Genomic DNA, 23,259 nt, shown 5'->3' on the forward strand with positions numbered 1-23,259 from the left:
CAACATTTGGAAAAAGTCAAGGGGTGTGAATACTTTCTGAAAGCATTGCAGTGTTTTAGAATGAAACTCTCAAAAGATAAAAAAATTATATTTTTTTCTCTCCAAAATGCTATTCACAAATGCCACCGCAATTCAACAATGACCCTATTACAATCTCCACCTTATAGCAGCGGACCAACCACAGTTTGTGACCTCAAAGACATTGCTTCGATTGGCTCTGTTTGATTACACAGGAGATTGTTACTTAGCAGTCCACTCCACTCCGTCCCCTGGACAAGCAAAGCACAACACATCCACAAGAAGAAAGAGAAGAAAGAAACCAGCCGTTATCCTCCTTCTTATTCTGTGAAAATAACTGCATTTATCATCGAAAAACTTGAGATACCTTCGTCAAACAGATTATTTCTTAGAATAGGTGAGGCTTGTTGAAAATGGAGTACTCATGCAAGTCTATTAGATATCCTGAAGAGAGACGACCAACAAGTAGCAAGGTATGTAGGCTATACGTTGCACCATTATGTAGTGAACAAAATTGACATTTTATGTCCTCAGGACAGAAGACTATCATCTGTCCACCGCAAATGTCTATTTATTTTTATAACCTCTTTCTTGGTGAACTTTGCTTTTTGGTAAACCAATGCCTGATAGGGCCAAGTGTACTAAGCTCCAATACTTATTAATTTCGATTGCTTTCCTATTAGTTTGTAGAGCTCCATGTGCTGTTTGTACCAAATGAACAGTGGAACTTAAAACTGAATAGAGTTTCGGTTGAAGCCATAGAGAGCTTCATATCTGCTGGATTCATCAGGTGAGATATTTATTAAATGAGACCAGTATAGCCTACAATTTGTAGGAATATTTGTAATAGAAAATATGTACAGAATATGTAAAGAAAACTGCAGATTAAACAGTCAACAAGATACTTTGATGGTTGTTGTCTTCACCTATATTGTATTGATGTGAAGATGTTTTTGAACATAGTGCCTCTTCACTGTAAATTATGTTGTTTTCATGCCAGGGTGTCTCCTGATATATCTCTCAGAACTCTCAGGAGTGAGCTCGGCATTCTCCTCGGAGCTGAGAGAGATATTGACAAGTTTTCATTTCTAAAATGCGTGGGCCAAAGCTTGGCATTGGTGAGTATAGCAGGCCTAGTTCAGGGATACATGTACATTACATTTTAATCATTTAGCAGACGCTCTTATCCAGAGCGACTTACAGTTAGTGAGTGCATACATTTTTCATACTTGCCCCCCGTGGGAATCTAACCCACAACCCTGGCGTTGCAAGCGCCATGCTCTACCAACTGAGCTACAGGAGGCCTCCAATTGCTTATAGCTTGTGTTTCATTTGGCAAACTGGCACGAGGTGATTCATTGTACCACTGCACTTGTATTTTTTTAACAGGTCAAAGCCAAACAAGAAAGAGATCTGAAAGTGAAGTATTTTGCCCCTCCATATGTATGTACCGTACATTCAGCTTTAATTTTTCAATTTGTTTTATATTGTGCCTTCAGAAAGTATTCGTACCGCTTGACTTATTCCACATTTTGTTGTGTTACAGCCTGAATTTACACACAATACCCCATAATGACAAAATGTAGAATAAGTCAAGGGGTATGAATACTTTCTGAAGGCACTGTAGATAGTATAGTATTAATATAAGTGAAAGAAAGAAATCTATAAATAACAAGCTTGTAGCATGCCCTATCCTTATGTCATGATCCTCTCCTACTCTCCAGGCCCCTCAGCCAGAGCTGTACCTGTTGCCCATGGTGGAGAGCGTCAACAGTGTCTGCTCACAGTCCCTCACCCCTGACACCCACAGCCACTCCACAGACCCCCAGACTTACTACACTGCCAGAGTGCGAGGAATGCCAACAGGGACAAAAGAACCTTTTAAATTCCCTCAGATCCCCCAGGGTCTCCAGCCACAGCCCCCTCCCTCCCCCAGCCCCGATGAGGAGGAGGCGGAGGAAGTGGAGAGCTATAGCTCCACAGAGGAGAACGAGGAGGACCTTCTCTCCTCTCAGAAGCCTTGGTGCGCTGAGGATGACCACCTCCTGAGGAAAGCCCAGGGGCCACCCCAGCGTGTCATAGAGGCTAAAGGTGAGAGTTAAAGGGATAGTTCATTACAAAATTAAAGTTTTTTTCGTAGATGTTTTCGTACCCGAAAAGTGGTCTTGTATGAAATTGTCTGAAAAACTTAGATTTTGGGGTGAACTAACCCCTTAAACTGATGTTTCTAAAAGCAAGTCAACCTTGTACTTGTTGTAACAGACAGACTTGTTGTTACAACCATTTACTTTCAATCCATTTGGGCAGAATCAGTCGTGAAGGTGGCGCCAGCTAAGAAGAAACAGCGTTTCAAGAGAAACCGAGCCAGAGATTCGGGGGTTCCAATGTCACTGGAAGATCATGATTCTGTGTTTTCTCCCACCCAAGACAGGTAACACACAGAGGAACCCTTTTGCCGTAACAGAGAGGAAGAGATCTACCAACTTCAGAGCAATTTAAACCCTGGTTACAGGCACTGAATTTCTAGATTATAGTCATTTGAAATACAGTACCAGTCAAAAGTTTGGACACACCTTCTCATTCAAGGGTTTTTCTTTATTTTTACTATTTTCTACATTGTAGAATAATAGTGAAGACATCAAAACTATAAAATAACACATATGGAATCATGTAGTAACCAAAAAAGTGTTAAACAAATCAAAATATATTTTATATTTGAGGTTCTTCAAATAGCCACCCTTTGCCTTGATGACAGCTTTGCACACTCTTGGCATTCTCTCAAACAGCTTCAACTGGAATGCTTTTCCAACAGTCTTGATGGAGTTCCCACATATGCTGAGCACTTGTTGGCTGCTTTTCCTTCACTCTGCCGTCCGACTCATCCCAAACCATCTCATTTGGGTTGAGGTCGGGGGATTGTGGAGGCAGGTCATCTGATGCAGCACTCCATCACTCTCCTTCTTGGTAAAATAGCCCTTACACAGCCTGGCGGTGTTTTGGATTATTGTCCTGTTGAAAACAAATGATAGTCCCACTAAGCCCGAACCAGATGGGATGGCGTATCACTACAGAATGCTGTGGTAGCCATGCTGGTTAAGTGTGCCTTGAATTCTAAATAAATCACAGACAGTGTCACCAGCAAAGCACCCCCACACCATAACATCTCCTCCTCCATGCTTTAAGGTGGGAACTACATATGCAGCGATCATCCGTTCACCCACACCACGTCTCACAAAGACACGGCGGTTGGAACCAAAAATCTCCAATTTGGACTCCAGACCAAAGGACAAATTTCCACTGGTCTAATGTCCATTGCTCGTGTTTCTTGGCCCAAGCAGGTCTCTTCTTATTATTTGTGTCCTTTAGTAGTGGTTTCTTTGCAGCAATTCGACCATGAAGGCCTGATTCACACAGTCCCCTCTGAACAGTTGATGTTGAGATGTGTCTGTGTCTTGAACTCTGTGAAGCATTTATTTGGGCTGCAATTTCTAAGGCTGGTAACTCTAATGAACTTAACCTCTGCAGTAACTCTGGGTCTTCCATTCCTGTGGCGGTCCTCATGAGAGCCAGTTTCATCATAGCACTTGATGGTTTTTGCGACCGCACTTGAAGAAACGTTCAAAGTTCTTGAAATGTTCCGTATTGACTGTCCTTCATGTCTTAAAGTAATGGACTGTCGTTTCTCTTTGCTTATTTGAGCTGTTCGTGCCATAATATGGACTTGGTCTTTTACCAAATAGGGCTATCTTCTGTGTACCCCCCCTGCCCACCTTGTCACAACACAACTGAACCATTAAGGAGGAAAGAAATCCACAAATTAACTTTTTAAGAAGGCACACCTGTTAATTGAAATGCATTCCAGGTGACTACGTCATGAAGTTGGTTGAGAGAATGCCAAGAGTGTGCAAAGCTGTCATCAAGGCAAAGGGTGGCTATTTGAAGAATCTCAAATATAAAATATATTTTGATTTGTTTAACACTTATTTGGTTACTACATGATTCCATATGTGTTATTTCATAGTTTTGATGTCTTCACTATTATTCTACAATGTAAAAAATAGTAAAAATAAAGAAAAACCATTGAATGAGAAGGTGTGTCCAAACTTTTGACTAGTAGTGTAAATAAGCACAATATTGTTTATTTTTCTCTTTGGAGGTTCAGGAAATATAAAGATGCACAGACACAGAAGTATATCAGGATTAAACGAAAAAATGAGGTAAGAGATGCTTGCGTGCTGCTTACATACTTATTGAAATGGCATTATGTTACAATTACCATATTTTTCTGTCATAGCCAGCCTATTGAAAATCTGCAAGCCCATTCAATTGTGTTTTCTTGAAGGTGTAGTTCCATCAAGTACTGCACACTAAGGGAGGTTGTTGAGACAACTCAAGAGTAGTTTTATTGTAAATGTCCAGCGCCTTGTAAAAAACGTGTGGCTTTGTTACTGCTTCAAAATTCCACAGCCAGCAGGTGGGTTGAATTGAAAAGGGGGTCTTAATCAGGGAAATACACTACCAGTCAAAAGTTTGGACACCTACTCATTCCAGAGTTTTTCTTTATTTTTAAAAATTTTTACATTGTAGAATAATAGTGAATACATCAAAACTATGAAATAACACATATGGAATGATGTAGTAACCAAAAAAGTATTAAACAAATCAAAACATATTTTATATTTGAGATTCTTCAAATAGCCACCCTTTGCCTTGATGACAGCTTTGCACACTCTTGGCATTCTCTCAACCAGCTTCATGACGTAGTCACCTGGAATGCATTTCAATTAAAGGTGTGCCTTGTTAAAAGTTAATTTGTGGAATTTATTTCCTTAATGCATTTGAGCCAATCAGTTGTGTTGTGACAAGGTAGGGGTGGTATACAGAAGATAGCCCTATTTGGTAAAAGACCAAGTCCATATTATGGCAAGAACAGCTCAAATAAGCAAAGAGAAACGACATTCCATCATTACTTTAAGACATGAAGGTCAGTCAATACGGGACATTTCAATAACTTTTAAAGTTTCTTCAAGTGCAGTCGCAAAAACCATCAAGCACTATGATGAAACTGGCTCTCATGAGGACCGCCACAGGAATGGAAGACCCAGAGTGACCTCTGCTGCAGAGGTTAAGTTCATTAGCGTTACCAGCCTCAGAAATTGCAGCCCAAATAAATGCTTCACAAAGTTCAAGTCACAGACTCATCTCAACATCAACTGTTCAGAGGGGACTGTGTGAATCAGGCCTTCATGGTCGAATTGCTGCAAAGAAACCACTACTAAAGGACACCAATAAGAAGAAGAGACCTGCTTGGGCCAAGAAACACGAGCAATGGACATTAGACTGGTGGAAATTTGTCCTTTGGTCTGGAGTCCAGATTTGAGATTTTTGGTTCCAACCGCCGTGTCTTTGTGAGAAGCGGTGTGGGTGAACGGATGATCTCCGCATGTGTAGTTCCCACCGTAAAGCATTGAGAAGGAGATGTTATGGTGTGGGGGTGCTTTGCTGGTGATGCTGTCTGTGATTTATTTAGAATTCAAGGCACACAACCAGCATGGCTACCACAGCATTCTGCAGCGATACGCCATCCCTTCTGGTTTGGGCTTAGTGAGACTATCATTTGTTTTTCAACAGGACAATGACCCAACACACCTCCAACACACCTCCAGGCTGTGTAAGGGCTATTTTACCAAGAAGGAGAGTGATGGAGTGCTGCATCAGATGACCTGGCCTCCACAATCCCCCGACCTCAACCCAATTGAGATGGTTTGGGATGAGTCGGACAGCAGAGTGAAGGAAAAGCAGCCAACAAGTGCTCAGCATATGTGGAAACTCCTTCAAGACTGTTGGAAAAGCATTCCAGTTGAAGCTGGTTGAGAGAATGCCAAGAGTGTGCAAAGCTGTCATCAAGGTGGCTATTTGAAGAATCTCAAATATAAAATGTACTTTTTTGGTTACTACATGATTCCATGTGTGTTATTTCATAGTTTTGATGTCTTCACTATTATTCTACAATGTAGAAAATATTAACAATAAAAAATAAACGTTGAATGAGTTGGTTTGTCCAAACTTTTGACTGGTACTGTACGTCCAGAGGAGTACTTAAACTATTTTCTTGGCATGCAGACAGAAATCGATTCGCTTCAACAACAAAAATAAAATCACATTTGACCAATTGTTTATTTTCATGTAGGTCCCTGGACACCCAGTGACTATGCCTACACCTACCGAGTACGCTTCTCCATTCCCCGCCCCAACCCTGGGCACTCGTAAAACGGCTGCCCCTGTCTTCCTAACAAGTAGTAAGCAGGCATTTCTGTGATATTGTCTCAGTCATCCATATTGTTGTTGTAGAAATGTAAGGCGCAAATTACATGGTATGTTTCCTCCCTCCCTCAGGAGATGAACTGATAGAGAAAATTAAGATGGCAAAAGACGAGAGAAAGCAACTAGAACAGACAAGACAAGAGTTGCTGAGAAAAGGAAAAGACTTGCTGGCACAGAACAGACACCGTCGAAATCAAGGTGGTGTATGTCTGGACTAGTTATTTTGCACCCCCTTTTCAGGATATGACAAACGCACGTATGACCCCCTTCTAATGTATTATCATCTCATTATGATCCAGATTAAATACCAACAAGCTTGTTTAACTATAAAAATAAGCTGTGCGACAGGGCACAGCAAAATAAATTACTGGCCTGCCCTACAACATAGAAATGACTATTGTGATGCATAATTGCCATGGTTTGCCATTGTGATGCATATTTTATAATAATAATAATAATAATAATAATAATAATAATAATAACTAGATTGAAACCCTTGAATGAGTAGGTGTGTCCAAACTTTTGACTGGTACTGTATGTGGTCACCAATTGTGTGGTTGTGGTCAGAAGTTGTGTGGTTGTGGTCAGTTGTTGTAGTCAGTAGATGAGTGGTCAGTAGTTGTGTGGTGAGAAGTTGTGTGGTTGTGGTCAGAAGTTGTGTTTTGTGGTCAGTGGTTGTGGTCAGTAGTTGTGTGGTTGTGGTCAGAAGTTGAGTGGTTGTGGTCAGTAGTTGTGGTCATTAGATTTGGTCAGAAGTTGTGTTTTTGTGGTCAGTAGTTGTGTGGTTGTGGTCAGAAGTTGTGTGGTTGTGGTCACTAGATGTTGTCAGAAGTTGTGTTTTTGTGGTCAGTAGTTGTGGTCACTAGATGTGGTAAGCAGTTGTGTCGTTGTGCTCAGAAGTTGTATGGTTGTTGTCAGTAGTAGTGTGGTTGTGGTCACTAGATGTGGTCAGCAGTTATGTGGTTGTGGTCAGAAGTTGTGGTCAGTGGTTGTGTGGTTGTGGTCAGTTGTTTTGGTCAGTAGTTGTGGTCAGTATTTGTGGGGTTGTGGTCTGTAGTTGTATGGGTCAGTTGTTGTGTGGTCAATATTTGTGTGGTTGCGGTCAGTAATTGTGGTCACTCTTCACCCTCGTCATAATTTCTGCCCTCTGTGTCTGTGAGTATTCATAGCAACGACACCATTTAGGCTGTTCAATGATGACTCAGAGACCTGTTAGTAGACGTCAACTAGCAACTTTTTAAAACTCAAAACTCAGACAAACAACTACGTGTTTATTGGTAGAAGCTATTCCTAATCCACTCTATCCAGTCAGAGGGGTACAGCCCAGCCTTCTCTTTAGAGACAGGCAAACGAGCCTGTTAAGTTATTTAGTGCACTTAGCATGATCCTGGAAAAGGAGGACAAAGCTAGAAAGCATTAGAAATATTCTCTTTATCATTCCAGGTCGTCCAGATCGGGAAAGTATTGTTAATATTAACGCTATCTGTTTTGTCTGAAACATATTGATAAATCATGGGAATTTAAAGAACTATGAAGACATACATTCCAGCGAGCCAAACGTTGCTAGGCAACAGTAGCCTTGGCAACACTGCTGCCTTTTGGCTAAAGCAAGTGAGAAACATGCTAACATACGGTAAGTTTGTGCTTTAATATTAACTAAATACTGCACTCTGACCCACAAAATGTCTTTGCTAGATTCATGATAGTGTTGTTAGACAAATCAAGGAAAGTGAACTTCAAAATGTGATGTAGTTTTACTGCAATTTGCAGCTGTTGTTGGTAAATTAATCTGCTAGCTTCTGACATGATTTACTGTAGCTAGAAAGAGAGCAGTTGATGGGTTCCTAAAACAGCTCTCTCTAGAGATTGGTAGACGGTATTCCTAATCCATTTTCGGATTTTACAAGCAGAGAAGTAGGGGAAGATTTCATACCTTGGAATATTTGTGTCTAACTTGTTGGGTTAGTGGTCAAAACGGCAGTTGTTTGGAAAAAGGTGGAAGAAAATGTGCAGTTACTAAAACAGCCAGAGTGAATATTGTGGTTCCGCGAACAGATATGAAATCCTTTCAAATTCCCATCGATAGTCAGTATTGGTCAGCAGTAGTGGTCAGTAGTTGTGTGGTTCAGTACTTGTAGTCAGTCTCTTCACTCTCCTCATAATTTTGGCCCTCTGTGTCTGAGTATCCTAACAACGGTTCCGTTTTGGAATCTCAAAGATGACATAGAGAGCTGTGGCTAGAAGATATCAGGCGATGGGTTACTAAAACAGCTCTACCTAGAGATTGGTACACACAATTTCTAATCCGCTTTCTGATTTGACAAGCAGAGAAGTCATGTAAGTCGCTCTGGATAAGAGCGTCTGCTAAATGACTAAAATGTAAATGTAAAATGTAAGTAGTAGATTTCCTACTTTTAAAATGGTTCTATAACTTGTTGCGTTAGTGGTCAAAACGGCAGTTGTTTGGAAAGTAGTGAATCTGCTAGCTTCTGACATGATTTACTGCAGCTGGAAAGAGAGCACACGATGGGTTACTAAAACGGCTCTAGTTACAGATTGGTACGCACGATTTCGAATCTGATTGCGGAATTGACAAGCAGAGAAGTACGGCAGTTGTTTGGGAAAAGTTGGAAGAACACGTGGTAATGCAGTTACTAAAACAGCTGTGCCGTAAGTTCCGTAGTGAATATTTTGATTCCGCAAACAGATATGAATAGCAGAGAAGTAGACGAATATCCCATACCCTCTAACTTTTTGTCTAACTTGTTGGGGTAGTGTTCAAAACGGCAATTTGCAAAAATGTTATAGAAAATGTTGTTGATGCGGTTCACTTAAACTGCTGTATCCTTTTATCCAAATATTTTATGTCCAAACGCCAGATTTGAGTAGCAGAGAAGAAAAGGAAGATGGGAACGCTTTAACTTTTTGTCTAAGTTGTTGCATAGTGGAAAAACTTGCTGAATCGTGTCAAAAGTTGCATGATTTCACTTACAGAAAACGGACTGAAAAATGTATAATGTAAAAAGTATAACAGATATCAAAAAGTTGTATACAAGCAACTCGATCGAGACCGTTCCGCATGTTTTGAAGTTTGAACGTTGTTTCTAGCTTAAACGGTGTAGGAGGAGTAGCGTGCAGAATAATAATAATAATAATAACTAGATGGTAACTTTACAAGTAAAGTTGTGGGGCTTGCAAAAGCTCTTTAAAAGTTTTTTTGTGGTAATGAAAGAAGTTTAAAAAATTGCACTTTGATTATATTATTCCCATTTTGAAATCATTTTTAATTCCCATCAATAGTCAGTAGATTTGGTCAGAAGTTGTGGTCAGTAGTAGTGGTCAGTAGTTATGTGGTTCAATTGTTGTGGTCAGTAGTTGTGTGGTTGTGGTCAAGTTCTGTGGATATGGTCAGTAGTTAGATGTTTGGTCAGAAGTTGTGTGGTCAGAAGTTGTGTGGTTGTTGTCAGTACTTGTGGTCCTTAGATATGGTCAGAAGTTGTGTGGTTCTGGTCAAAAGAAAGTTCTGTGGATATGGTCAGAAGTTGTGTGGTTGTGGTATGTAATTGTGTGGTTGTGGTCACTAGATATGGTAAGCAGTTGTGTGGTTGCAGTCAGAAGTTGTGTGGTTGTGGTCAGTAGTAGTGTGGTTGTTGTCAGTAGTTGTAGTCATTAGATGTGGTCAGAAGTTATGTTTTTGTGGTCAGTGGTTGTGGTCAGTAGTTGTGTGGTTGTGGTCAGAAGTTGAGTGGTTGTGGTCAGAAGGTTTGTGGTTCTGGTCAGAAGTTGTGTGGTTGTGGTCACTAGATGTGGTCAGAAGTTGTGTTTTTGTGGTCAGTAGTATGTCGAATATCTAAACTGGGGCTCTTGCTGCACAATCCCCACAATAATAATAAGAAGTATGTCGAATTTCTAAGCTGGGGATCTTGCTGCGCAAGTCCCACATTCATATTAAGACGTATGTCGAATATCTAAGCTGGGGATCTTGCTTTGCAAGCCCCACAATAAGTAGTATGTTGAATATCTAAGCTGGGGCTCTTGCTGTGCCAGCCCCACAATAATAAGAAGCATGTTGAATATCTAAGTTGGGGCTCTTGCTGCACAAGCCCCACAATAATAATAATAAGAAGTATGTTGAAATTCTAAACTGGGGATCTTGCTGCGCAAGTCCCACATTCATATTAAGACATATGTCGAATATCTAAGATGGGGCTCCTGCTGCGCAAGCCCCACAATAATAAGAAGCATGTTGAATATCTAAGCAGGGGCTCTTGCTGCACAAGCCCCACAAGAAGTATGTTGAATATCTTAGCTGGTGCTCTTGCTGCGCAAGCCCCACAATAATAATCTGAAAAAGTATGTTGAATATCTAAACTGGGGCCCCACAATAATAATAAGTATGTCGAATATCTAAGCAGGGGATGTTCCTGCGCAAGCCCCACAATAATAAGTATGTTGAATATATCTAAACTGGTGCTCTTGCTACGCAAGTCCCACAATATCAAATATGTTGAATATCTAAGCTGGGGATCTTCCTGTACAAGCCCCACAATAAGAAATATGTTGAATATCTAAGCTGGGGCTCTTGCTGCGCAAACCCCACAATAATAATAAGAAGTATGTCGAATATTTTTGTCTAACTTGTTGGGTTAGTGGTCAAAATGGTAATAAGAAGTATGTAGAATATCTAAGCTGGGGATCTTGCTGTACAAGCACCACAATAATAATAAGAAGAAGAATAAGAAGTAGTATGTTGAATATCTAAGCTGGGGGTCTTGCTGCACAAGCCCCACAATAATAAGTATGTTGAATATCTAAGCTGGGGCTCTTGCTGCGCAAACCCCACAATAATAATAAGAAGTATGTTGAATATCTAAGCTGGGGCACTTGCTCACAAGCCCCACAATAATAAGAAGAAGTATGTCGAAAATCTAAGATGGGGATCTTCCTGCGCAAGCCCAACAATAATAATTATGTTGAATATCTAAACTGGGGATCTTCCTGCGCAAGCCCCACAATAATAATAAGAGGAAGTATGTCGAATATTTTTGTCTAACTTGTTGGGTTAGTGGTCAAAATGGTAATAAGAAGTATGTAGAATATCTAAGCTGGGGATCTTGATTCGCAAGCCCCACAATAAGTAGTATGTTGAATATCTAAGCTGGGGCTCTTTCTGTGCAAGCCCAACAATAATAAGATGAAGTATGTCGAATATCTAAGCTGGGGCTCTTGCTGCGCAAGCCCAACAATAATAAGAATGAGTATGTCAAATATCTAAACTGGGGCTCTTTCTGCACAATCCCCACAAAAATAATAATAAGAAGATGTATGTTGAATTTCTAAGCTGGGGCTCCTGCTGCGCAAGCCCCACAATAATAAGAAGCATGTTGAATATCTAAGCTGGGGCTCTTGCGGCACAAGCCCCACTAAGTATGTTGAATATCTTAGCTGGTGCTCTTGCTACGCAAGTCCCACAATAAGAAATATGTTGAATATCTAAGCTGAGGCTCTCGCTGCGCAAGCCCCAAAATAATAATAATAAGTATGTCAAATATTTTTGTCTAACTTGTTGGGTTAGTGGTCAAAATGGTAATAAGAAGTATGTAGAATATCTAAGCTGGGGATCTTGCTTTGAAAGCCCAACAATAATAAGAATGAGTATGTCGAATATCTGAACTGGGGCTCTTGCTGCACAATCCCCACAATAATAATAAGAAGAAGTATGTCGAATTTCTAAGCTGGGGATCTTGCTGCGCAAGTCCCACATTCATATTAAGACATATGTCGAATATCTAAGATGGGGCTCCTGCTGCGCAAGCCCCACAATAATAAGAAGCATGTTGAATATCTAAGCAGGGGCTCTTGCTGCACAAGCCCCACAAGAAGTATGTTGAATATCTTAGCTGGTGCTCTTGCTGCGCAAGCCCCACAATAATAATCTGAAAAAGTATGTTGAATATCTAAACTGGGGCCCCACAATAATAATAAGTATGTCGAATATCTAAGCAGGGGATGTTCCTGCGCAAGCCCCACAATAATAAGTATGTTGAATATATCTAAACTGGTGCTCTTGCTACGCAAGTCCCACAATATCAAATATGTTGAATATCTAAGCTGGGGATCTTCCTGTACAAGCCCCACAATAAGAAATATGTTGAATATCTAAGCTGGGGCTCTTGCTGCGCAAACCCCACAATAATAATAAGAAGTATGTCGAATATTTTTGTCTAACTTGTTGGGTTAGTGGTCAAAATGGTAATAAGAAGTATGTAGAATATCTAAGCTGGGGATCTTGCTGTACAAGCCCCACAATAATAATAATAATAAGAAGAAGAATAAGAAGTAGTATGTTGAATATCTAAGCTGGGGGTCTTGCTGCACAAGCCCCACAATAATAAGTATGTCGAATATCTAAGCTGGGGCTCTTGCTGCGCAAACCCCACAATAATAATAAGAAGTATGTTGAATATCTAAGCTGGGGCACTTGCTCACAAGCCCCACAATAATAAGAAGAAGTATGTCGAAAATCTAAGATGGGGATCTTCCTGCGCAAGCCCAACAATAATAATTATGTTGAATATCTAAACTGGGGATCTTCCTGCGCAAGCCCCACAATAATAATAAGAGGAAGTATGTCGAATATTTTTGTCTAACTTGTTGGGTTAGTGGTCAAAATGGTAATAAGAAGTATGTAGAATATCTAAGCTGGGGATCTTGATTCGCAAGCCCCACAATAAGTAGTATGTTGAATATCTAAGCTGGGGCTCTTTCTGTGCAAGCCCAACAATAATAAGATGAAGTATGTCGAATATCTAAGCTGGGGCTCTTGCTGCGCAAGCCCAACAATAATAAGAATGAGTATGTCAAATATCTAAACTGGGGCTCTTGCTGCACAATCCCCACAAAAATAATAAGAAGAAGATGTATGTTGAATTTCTAAGCTGGGGCTCCTGCTGCGCAAGCCCCACAATAATAAGAAGCATGTTGAATATCTAAGCTGGGGCTCTTGCGGCACAAGCCCCACTAAGTATGTTGAATATCTTAGCTGGTGCTCTTGCTACGCAAGTCCCACAATAAGAAATATGTTGAATATCTAAGCTGAGGCTCTTGCTGCGCAAGCCCCAAAATAATAATAATAAGTATGTCAAATATTTGTGTCTAACTTGTTGGGTTAGTGGTCAAAATGGTAATAAGAAGTATGTAGAATATCTAAACTGGGGCTCTTGCTGCACAATCCCCACAATAATAATAAGAAGAAGTATGTCGAATTTCTAAGCTGGGGATCTTGCTGCGCAAGTCCCACATTCATATTAAGACGTATGTCGAATATCTAAGCTGGGGATCTTGCTTTGCAAGCCCCACAATAAGTAGTATGTTGAATATCTAAGCTGGGGCTCTTGCTGTGCCAGCCCCACAATAATAAGAAGCATGTTGAATATCTAAGCTGGGGCTCTTGCTGCACAAGCCCCACAAGAAGTATGTTGAATATCTTAGCTGGTGCTCTTGCTGCGCAAGCCCCACAATAATAATCTGAAAAAGTATGTTGAATATCTAAACTGGGGCCCCACAATAATAATAAGTATGTCGAATATCTAAGCAGCGGATGTTCCTGCGCAAGCCCCACAATAATAAGTATGTTGAATATATCTAAACTGGTGCTCTTGTTAGGCAAGTCCCACAATAACAAATATGTTGAATATCTAAGCTGGGGATCTTCCTGTGCAAGCCCCACAATAAGAAATATGTTGAATATCTAAGCTGGGGCTCTTGCTGCGCAAGCCCCACAATAAAAATAATAAGAAGTATGTTGAATATCTTTGTCTAACTTGTTGGGTTAGTGGTCAAAATGGTAATAAGAAGTATGTCGAATTTCTATGCTGGGGATCTTGCTGTGCAAGTTCCACATTCGTATTAAGACGTATGTCGAATATCTAAACTGGGGCTACTGCTGCGCAAGCCCCACAATAATAAGAAGCATGTTGAATATCTAAACTGGGGCTCTTGCTGCACAAGCCCCACAATAAGTATGTTGAATATCTTAGCTGGTGCTCTTGCTACGCAAGTCCCACAATAAGAAATATGTTGAATATCTAAGCTGGGGCTCTTGCTGCGTAAGGCCCAAAATAATAATCTGAAGAAGTATGTTGAATATCTAAGCTGGGGCTCCTGCTGCGCAAGCCCCACAATAATAAGAAGCATGTTGAATATCTAAGCTGGGGCTCTTGCTGCACAAGCCCCACAATAACAATAAGAAGAAGTATGTTGAATATTTTTGTCTAACTTGTTGGGTTAGTGGTCAAAACGGTAATAAGAAGTATATCGAATATCTAGGCTGGGGCTCTTGCTGCGCAAGCCCCACAATAATAATAATAATAATAATAATAACAAGAATAAGTATTATGTTGAATATCTAAACTGAGGCTCTTGCTGCACAAGACCACAATATTAATAAGAATTATGTTGAATATCTAAGCTGGGGCTCTTGCTGCGCAAAACCCACAATAATAATAAGAGCTATGTTGAATATCTAAGCTGGGGCTCTTGCTGCGCAAGCCCCACAATATTAAGTATGTTGGATATCTAAGCTGGGGCTCTTGTTGCGCAAGCCCCACAATAAGAAATATGTTGAATATCTATGCTGGGGCTCTTGCTGCGCAAGCCCCACAATAGTAATAAAAATAAGAAGAAGTATGTCGAATATCTAAGATGGGGCTCTTGCTGCACAATCCCCACAATAATAATAATAATAATAAGAAGAAGAAGAAGAAGTATGTCGAATATTGTTGTCCAACTTGTTGGGTTAGTGGTCAAAACGGTAATAAGAAGTATGTCGAATATCCAAGCTGGGGCTCCTGCTGCACAAGCCCCACAATAAGAAGTATGTAGAATATATAAACTGGGATTCTTGCTGCGCAATCCCCACAATACTAATACTAATAATATGAAGAAGAAGTACACTACCGGTCAAAAGTTTTAGAACACCTACTCATTCGACTGTTTTTCTTTATTTTTACTATTTTCTACATTGTAGAATAATAGTGAAGACATCAAAACCATGAAATAACACATATGGAATCATGTAGTAACCAAAGAAGTGTTAAACAAATCAAAATATATTTTATATATACTTACTGCGCATGCCCCACAATAATAAAAACTAGTAAGTTGAATATCTAAACTGGGGCTCTTGCTGAGCAAGCCCCACAATAATAAGAAGAAGTATGTCGAATATTTTTGTCTAACTTGTTGGGTTAGTGGTCAAAACGGTAATAAGAAGTATGTTGAATATCTAAGCTGGGGCTCTTGCTGCGCAAACCCCACAATAATACGTACAGTGGGGGAAAAAAGTATTTAGTCAGCCACCAATTGTGCAAGTTCTCCCACTTAAAAAGATGAGAGAGGCCTGTAATTTTCATCATAGGTACACGTCAACTATGACAGACAAAATGAGGAAAATAATTCCTGAAAATCACATTGTAGGAATTTTTATGAATTTATTTGCAAATTATGGTGGAAAATAAGTAGTTTGGTCAATAACAAAAGTTTCTCAATACTTTGTTATATACCCTTTGTTGGCAATGACACAGGTCAAACGTTTTCTGTAAGTCTTCACAAGGTTTTCACACACTGTTGCTGGTATTTTGGCCCATTCCTCCATGCAGATCTCCTCTAGAGCAGTGATGTTTTGGGGCTGTCGCTGGGCAACACAGACTTTCAACTCCCTCCAAAGATTTTCTATGGGGTTGAGATCTGGAGACTGGCTAGGCCACTCCAGGACCTTGAAATGCTTCTTACGAAGCCACTCCTTCGTTGCCCGGGCGGTGTGTTTGGGATCATTGTCATGCTGAAAGACCCAGCCACGTTTCATCTTCAATGCCCATGCTGATGGAAGGAGGTTTTCACTCAAAATCTCAAAATACATGGCCCCATTCATTCTTTCCTTTACACGGATCAGTCGTCCTGGTCCCTTTGCAGAAAAACATGATGATGTTTCCACCCCCATGCTTCACAGTAGGTATGGTGTTCTTTGGATGCAACTCAGCATTCTTTGTCCTCCAAACACGACGAGTTTAGTTTTTACCAAAAAGTTATATTTTGGTTTCATCTGACCATATGACATTCTCCCAATCCTCTTCTGGATCATCCAAATGCACTCTAGCAAACTTCAGACGGGCCTGGACATGTACTGGCTTAAGCAGGGGGACACGTCTGGCACTGCAGGATTTGAGTCCCTGGCGGCATAGTGTGTTACTGATGGTAGGCTTTGTTACTTTGGTCCCAGCTCTCTGCAGGTCATTCACTAGGTCCCCCCGTGTGGTTCTGGGATTTTTGCTCACCGTTCTTGTGATCATTTTGACCCCACGGGGTGAGATCTTGCGTGGAGCCCCAGATCGAGGGAGATTATCAGTGGTCTTGTATGTCTTCCATTTCCTAATAATTGCTCCCACAGTTGATTTCTTCAAACCAAGCTGCTTACCTATTGCAGATTCAGTCTTCCCAGCCTGGTGCAGGTCTACAATTTTGTTTCTGGTGTCCTTTGACAGCTCTTTGGTCTTGGCCATAGTGGAGTTTGTAGTGTGACTGTTTGAGGTTGTGGACAGGTGTCTTTTATACTGATAACAAGTTCAAACAGGTGCCATTAATACAGGTAACGAGTGGAGGACAGAGGAGCCTCTTAAAGAAGAAGTTACAGGTCTGTGAGAGCCAGAAATCTTGCTTGTTTGTAGGTGACCAAATACTTATTTTCCACCATAATTTGCAAATAAATTCATTAAAAATCCTACAATGTGATTTTCTGGATTCTTTTCCCTCAATTTGTCTGTCATAGTTGACGTGTACCTATGATGAAAATTACAGGCCTCTCTCATCTTTTTAAGTGGGAGAACTTGCACAATTGGTGGCTGACTAAATACTTTTTTTCCCCAGTGTATGTTGGATATCTAAGCTGGGGCTCTTGCTGCGCAAGCCCCACAATAATAAATATGATATAAGAGTGTGCAATACTATCATCAAGGCAAAGGGTGGCCATTTGAAGAATCTCAAATATAAAATATATTTTGATTTGTTTAACACTTTTTTTGTTAATACATGATTCCATGTGTTATTTCATAGTTTTGATGTCTTCACTATTATTCTACAATGTAGAACATAGTAAAAATAAAGAAAAACTCTTGAATGAGTAGGTGTTCTAAAACTTTTGACCGGTAGTGTATGTCGAATATCTAAGATGGGGCTCTTGCTGCGCAAGCCCCACAATAAGAATAAGTATTTTGAATATCTAAGCTGGGGCTCTTGCTGCGCAAGCCCCACAATAAGTAGTATGTAGAATATCTAAGATGGGGCTTTTGCTGCGAAAGCCTCCAAATAATTATGCACTTTCTAAATTGGCCTACAAATACATACACCATATGCATTGTGACAGCATGGTATACCAGGGATACCGGACACTCACACAAAAACCGGGAAAATAAACTACAAAAAATAACAGCTGATGAAACTGTGGGTTTGCACAATTGCAGAATTTCTGCACAAACTGTCAGAAACCGTCTCAGGGAAGCTAATCTGCATGCTCGTTGTCTTCACCAGGGTCTTGACCAAGGGTAGTCGGTGCTGTTCAAGATGAGGAAGGATGATTTTATTTTTTTATATGAACATGGCCTTATTTCTATTACAGCATATTTGATGACTGTCATTCATATTCCATTCACCCAGCTCAATGTATAAACAATATAGGTTTAGGCTACTACATGATACTAACATTTTCCCTGTACCCATCATGAGGTTACTACAACCTAGCCTATGAATTAAAGTTTACAACGTAGGTGCGCAGGTCGAGAGAATTGAGTAATCAAGGTGACAGACAGTGACACATTCAATACCGCCTTGTACACTCTTGCCTGAATCTAGCTGATCTAGGGTGTAATCATTAGTCCAACAGTTGCAAATTAGTTTTTATTGGACAAATTCAGGTATGTTTATCCCCGTTTAAGAAATGTTTTTCTACAGAATCGGCGCAATGAATACATCCCTGATCAGACGCAAACACAGTTCACTTTCATAGCAGCCACATACAAACAGCTCGTTGTATATATAGTTCCTTCTCGCATCTATCTACTACGCACTCTCCTCCTCTCACCTTTTCCCTTCGCATGTGGACTTCAGTGCACAACACATCAGCTGTCTGTGACCAGGCGAAAAAATATTTCCAAGCCAAACCGTCATATCATGTCTGCTAACCGCTATACACAGCCCCTACATTGTTGTCACGTCATAGTCAACATAGCTACTAGAGCTAACGTGTTAGTAAACCCGTTACAATCATGCAGTCCAGTCAGCAGCAAGCAGTTTAGTAGTTACACCCACAGGCCCCGGTGGCAATAAATGAATAAAACCAAAAGCTTACCTTGACTTGGAAAAGTTCCAGTGTTGGATAGCCAGCTAGCTAACATAGCATCCCTCTCTGTTGGAGCTGGGTGTTTGAGTAGGCTAAACTAGCTAGCTGCATTCGATGCTAGTTAAGCAAGTAAAAGTGAAAAAATATATACTACGAAATCTCTCTAGAAATTAATTTGTTTAAAACAGTTCAATTATTGTCTCTCTCTTTGAGTCAACTACTCACCACATTTTATGCACTGCAGTGCTAGCTAGCTGTAACTTATGCTTTCAGTACTAGATTCATTCTCTGATCCTTTGATTGGGTGGACAACATGTCAGTTCATGCTGCAAGAGCTCTGATAGGTTGGAGGACGTCCTTCGAAAGTTGTCATAATTACGGTTTAAGTCTTTTGAACGGAGTGAGAACCATGAGCCTCCTAGGTTTTGTATTGAAGTCAAGACAGAAGCTAGCTGTCCTCCGGGTACACCATGGTTCTACCCTACATAGTGCTGCTGAGGCTACTGTAGAACGTCATTGCAAAATAGTGTTTTAATCAATTATTTGGTGACGTGAATACATTTAGTGTCGTTTTATCTGAAATACATACCTTTAATGTTAAAAAAAGAAAAAAGAAAAAATGAAATTCACTGAGGATGGTCCTCCCCTGAGGAGCTTCCACTGGTCTTGACCTGACTGCAATTCGGCGTCGAAACCGACTTCAGTGGACAAATGCTCACCGTCGCTGACCACTGGTACACTGGAGAAGTGTGCTCTTCAACGATGAATCCCGATTTCAACTGTACCGGGCAGATGGCAGACATGGCGCCATGTGCGCGAGCGGTTTGCTGATGTCAAGGTTGTGAACAGAGTGCCCCATGGTGGTGGTGGGATTATGTTATGGGCAGGCATAAACTACGGACAACGAACACAATTGCATTTCATCGATGGCAATTTGAATGCACAGAGATACCGTGACGAGATCCTGAAGCCCATTGTCGTGCCATTAATCCGCTGCCATCACCTCCTGTTTCAGCATGATAATGCACAGCCCCATGTTGCAAGGATCTGTACACAATTCCTGGAAGCTGAAAATGTCCCAGTTCTTCCATGGCCTGCATATTCCCCAGACATGTCACCCATTGAGCATGTTTGGGATGTTCTGGATCGACATGTACGACAGCATGTTCCAGTTCCTGTCAATATCCAGGACTGGGACAACATTCCACAGGCCACAATCAACTGCCTGATCAACTCTATGCGAAGGAGATGTCGTGCTGCATGAGCCTTTTTTTTTTTCAAGGTATCTGTGACCAACAGATGCATATCTTTATTCCCAGTCATGTGAAATCCATAGATTAGGGCATAATACATTTAAATTGACTGATGTCCTTATATGAACTGTAACTCTGTAAAATCTTTGAAATTGTTGCATGTTGCGTTTATATTTTTGTTTAGTGTAGAAAACAAAAGGCTCATACATGCTTATAACAAGTTATAAAGCATTATAGCTACAGGCTTTAAAAGTTACAGATAAAACAAATAAATCATGTTTTCCTTCCTCAATTTAACCTTTATCTTATGTTTTTCAAAACTCTTTCTGGAAATAAATGGGTTCAGACTTGACACTGGAGCCAGTCGATTTTGCACTGAGAGCTTTTGTTGTTGTTTTCCAGCTCGTAACAGTTGGAAGAGGAGTTATTTTGATACCAAGAAGGCCACAGCACCTTTAGAAGTCACACTGAGAAGTCTTCGTCAAGAGCTGGAGATATTCTACAATAACATCCTACACCAGCTAAAGGCGAGGGATGGAGGAGGCAAGCCCAGATGGCAGGGAAGAATGTCCAGCACCAAAGTAACAATAGTCCTTCAACTGAAGTGTGCTCCCCTCCCCAAACATTTAAAAGCATTGGATTGGTTGAAGCATTGGCTAGATAGTTTCCACCACATTTCTTTTACTTTTAAATCTGAGAAGGAAGTGGAGTTTTTTACTTTTAAATCTGAGAAGGAAGTGAACAAGTGCACACTTCTGCAGATTATTGGGACGCAAAGTTGATTCACTGTTTAAGGTTCAGTAAGGCCATAGCAACAATGTCAGTTTGACTGTGCCACAATGTCCACTAGAGGGAATCAGTTCATATTGTGGTCAATACAGACCATGTCATTATTATAGACAGTGGTGTAAAAATACTTTGAAGTACTACTTAAGTAGTTTTTTGTGTGTATCTGTACTTTACTATTTCTAATTTGGACAACTTTTACTTTACTACATGTACTTTTTACTCGAATCATTTTGCTTGACACCCAAGTACTCGTTACATTTTGAATGCTTTGCAGGACAGAAATTGTTAAATTCACACACTTATCAAGAGAACATCCCTGGTCATCTCTACTGCCTCTCTGGCGGACTCACTAAACACAAACGCTTTGTTTGTAAATTATGTCGGAGTGTTGTTTTCTTTGATAGCCAGGGGCAAAAAAAACAAAAACATTTTGCCATCTGGTTTGCTTATTGTAAGGAATTTGAAATTATTTATACTTTTACTTTTGATACTTCAAGTATATTTAAAATCAAATACTTTTAGACTTTTACTCAAGTAGTATTTTACTTGAGTCATTTTCTATTAAGGTATCTTTACTTTTACTCAAGTATGACAATAGGGTACTTTTTCCACCATGTTCAGAATGAGCTCATTATCCAGATAATGACAGAGAGCCATGAGATTGACAACCTAAGGAGGAAGGTGGATGATGCCAAGATGAAGCTTGTCACAGAGATCAAGGTATTAAAATAATATTTATTGGAATTTGACTCCCTCATAACTCTACAAATGTAAATACAATTCTCCTTTATTTTTCCATCCCTGTTTATCTCATGGGGAAAAACTACAGTATGTTATTTAAGGCCTCAGTTGAAAAATATTTGATCTTGTGAGAAGAAGGCAGAAATGTCTGTTATCAACTTTTACATGGGGCTTGGGCAGGAGGTGGAGAGCTTTGCTGGACAGACAGTGCTCAATGTTTTCTCATTGATGTACTTCCTTGTTTATTTCCTTCTAGCTCAGGAAGCAGGCTGCCACAGAGCTGAGAGCCTTGAAGGCTGAGCTGGCCCAGAAGAAGACCCAGACATCTCTCTCTGGATCCATGGGCTTTGGAGCAGGAGCATGGGACAGACCACAGGCTCAAAGCATCCCTAACTGAGCCACATCTACCAGTACCACAGTGGCCTTATTCCAAAAGACAATGTTTGCTTTTTGCTTATTCCAAATGATATATTTTTTAAAGGTCACATTTAAAATTGTGATGTCTATTTGCAATGCATATCATGTGAAAGCCATGATTTCACAGTTTAATACAAACAATTGTGTTTGTTGTTTGGTAAACTGTCGTGTCCCAGTTGCAGCGAGGAGGATCTTATTTTATAATTTACCTGTGTTGATACTACCATCTTAAAATCTTAAGTATGAAAACAAATATTTGTACAGTATCAAAGCAACAGTATTCACCATGAATAAGGGCTTAAGAAATTCCGTAACTGTTTCATGATGGAATTTTCTTCAGAAGTCACAGCGGTTTTAGGATGGACTATTTCTGAAGCGTAAACATTTACATCACATTTTAATCTTAGCAGCTCTTATTGAAAGTGACTGCATTCATCTAAAGTAGGTAAAACAACCACATATCCCGATCATTGCAAGTAAAACCGCTATCTGCAAAATCAGTGTTCGTGAGAGTAAAAGAAAATACAAGTACAACAGTTAAGTGTTGTTAGTAGGGGTTATGTGTTTTAAAAAGTCTACTGGCCTATAGTATTTATTCTGCAAAGCCAAATTTGTTTTGTGAGATTCAGACAGTGGCACAACGCTGTGTTTGACAATCAACCATTTTGAGTGAATCTGTGATGGCATGAATCTTAGTACAAAACATATCCCCCCTGTTAAAGTGGCTCATGTTTTTACAATTGCAATAAAAAAAATTTAAAAAATGAAATAGAAGTGCAAGTACGTATCCCTGAGTTCAAGAGGAAGACACTTTATGGTTCCTCCGTCCCACTTCTGTCCTCAGACAAAAGCATCTATTGACTTAGCAACAAATAGCTGTGGGATCCGGGGGAAAGGCAGTCTCTCAGCACGGAGCGTCTTGGCAACCCATGAGGGCATTCCACATGTCTCGACTCTGTTCCTGGGCAACAGGGTTGTTGCTGTAGTCCAGGAGGTTGCCGCACCACATGCCCGTGCCCTTCAGGCCCAGGTCTCGTACATAGGCCACCTTCAGGGAAATGCTTTCTGGGTCGTCGTACCACACCTGATGGATCTGTCCCCTTTGGTCCTGCGGATGATATTTCAGTTCACATACTCGGTTAACGAGGAAGATAATGCAGCCTTGGCGAGAGTTCAACTTGAGCCAGAGTGTTTTATTGGATTTGGAGGAAGCGATTTGTTGTGAGGTGACTGTGTTAGTTAAATCTAACGGCACTGCAGTCAAATAGCCTTTTCCCCGAAATGGCTGCAGCTTGTGTTGAGTTGTCACTTGTCACCAGCAGCCCA

The 23,259-nt window shown here is 40.4% G+C and overlaps 2 protein-coding genes across 3 annotated transcripts in view; one reads left to right on the forward strand and one right to left on the reverse strand.

The window, feature by feature from the left end:
* Positions 1-249: 249 nt before the first annotated feature.
* spata1 (spermatogenesis associated 1) lies at positions 250-21,913 on the forward strand (the record flags this gene model as incomplete). Its single annotated transcript, XM_084163768.1, has 12 exons — positions 250-491; positions 702-808; positions 1,019-1,136; positions 1,408-1,461; positions 1,743-2,109; positions 2,326-2,449; positions 4,175-4,235; positions 6,209-6,317; positions 6,415-6,540; positions 20,389-20,567; positions 21,397-21,495; positions 21,773-21,913. The coding sequence occupies exons 1-12, from the start codon at positions 432-434 to the stop codon at positions 21,911-21,913; spliced, it is 1,545 nt and encodes a 514-aa protein (XP_084019894.1). The 5' UTR covers positions 250-431.
* ctbs (chitobiase, di-N-acetyl) overlaps positions 21,491-23,259 on the reverse strand; it is a 38,457-nt gene continuing 36,688 nt past the window's right edge. For both annotated transcript variants that reach the window (XM_084163769.1, XM_084163770.1), the window contains one exon: positions 21,491-23,041. In XM_084163769.1, the coding sequence (XP_084019895.1) occupies positions 22,838-23,041 (204 nt within the window). In that variant the 3' untranslated portion in view covers positions 21,491-22,837. The remainder of the gene's footprint in view (positions 23,042-23,259) is intronic.

This window comes from Coregonus lavaretus, assembly GCF_964263955.1.
Source record: "Coregonus lavaretus genome assembly, chromosome: 6".
Taxonomy (NCBI): domain Eukaryota; kingdom Metazoa; phylum Chordata; class Actinopteri; order Salmoniformes; family Salmonidae; genus Coregonus; species Coregonus lavaretus.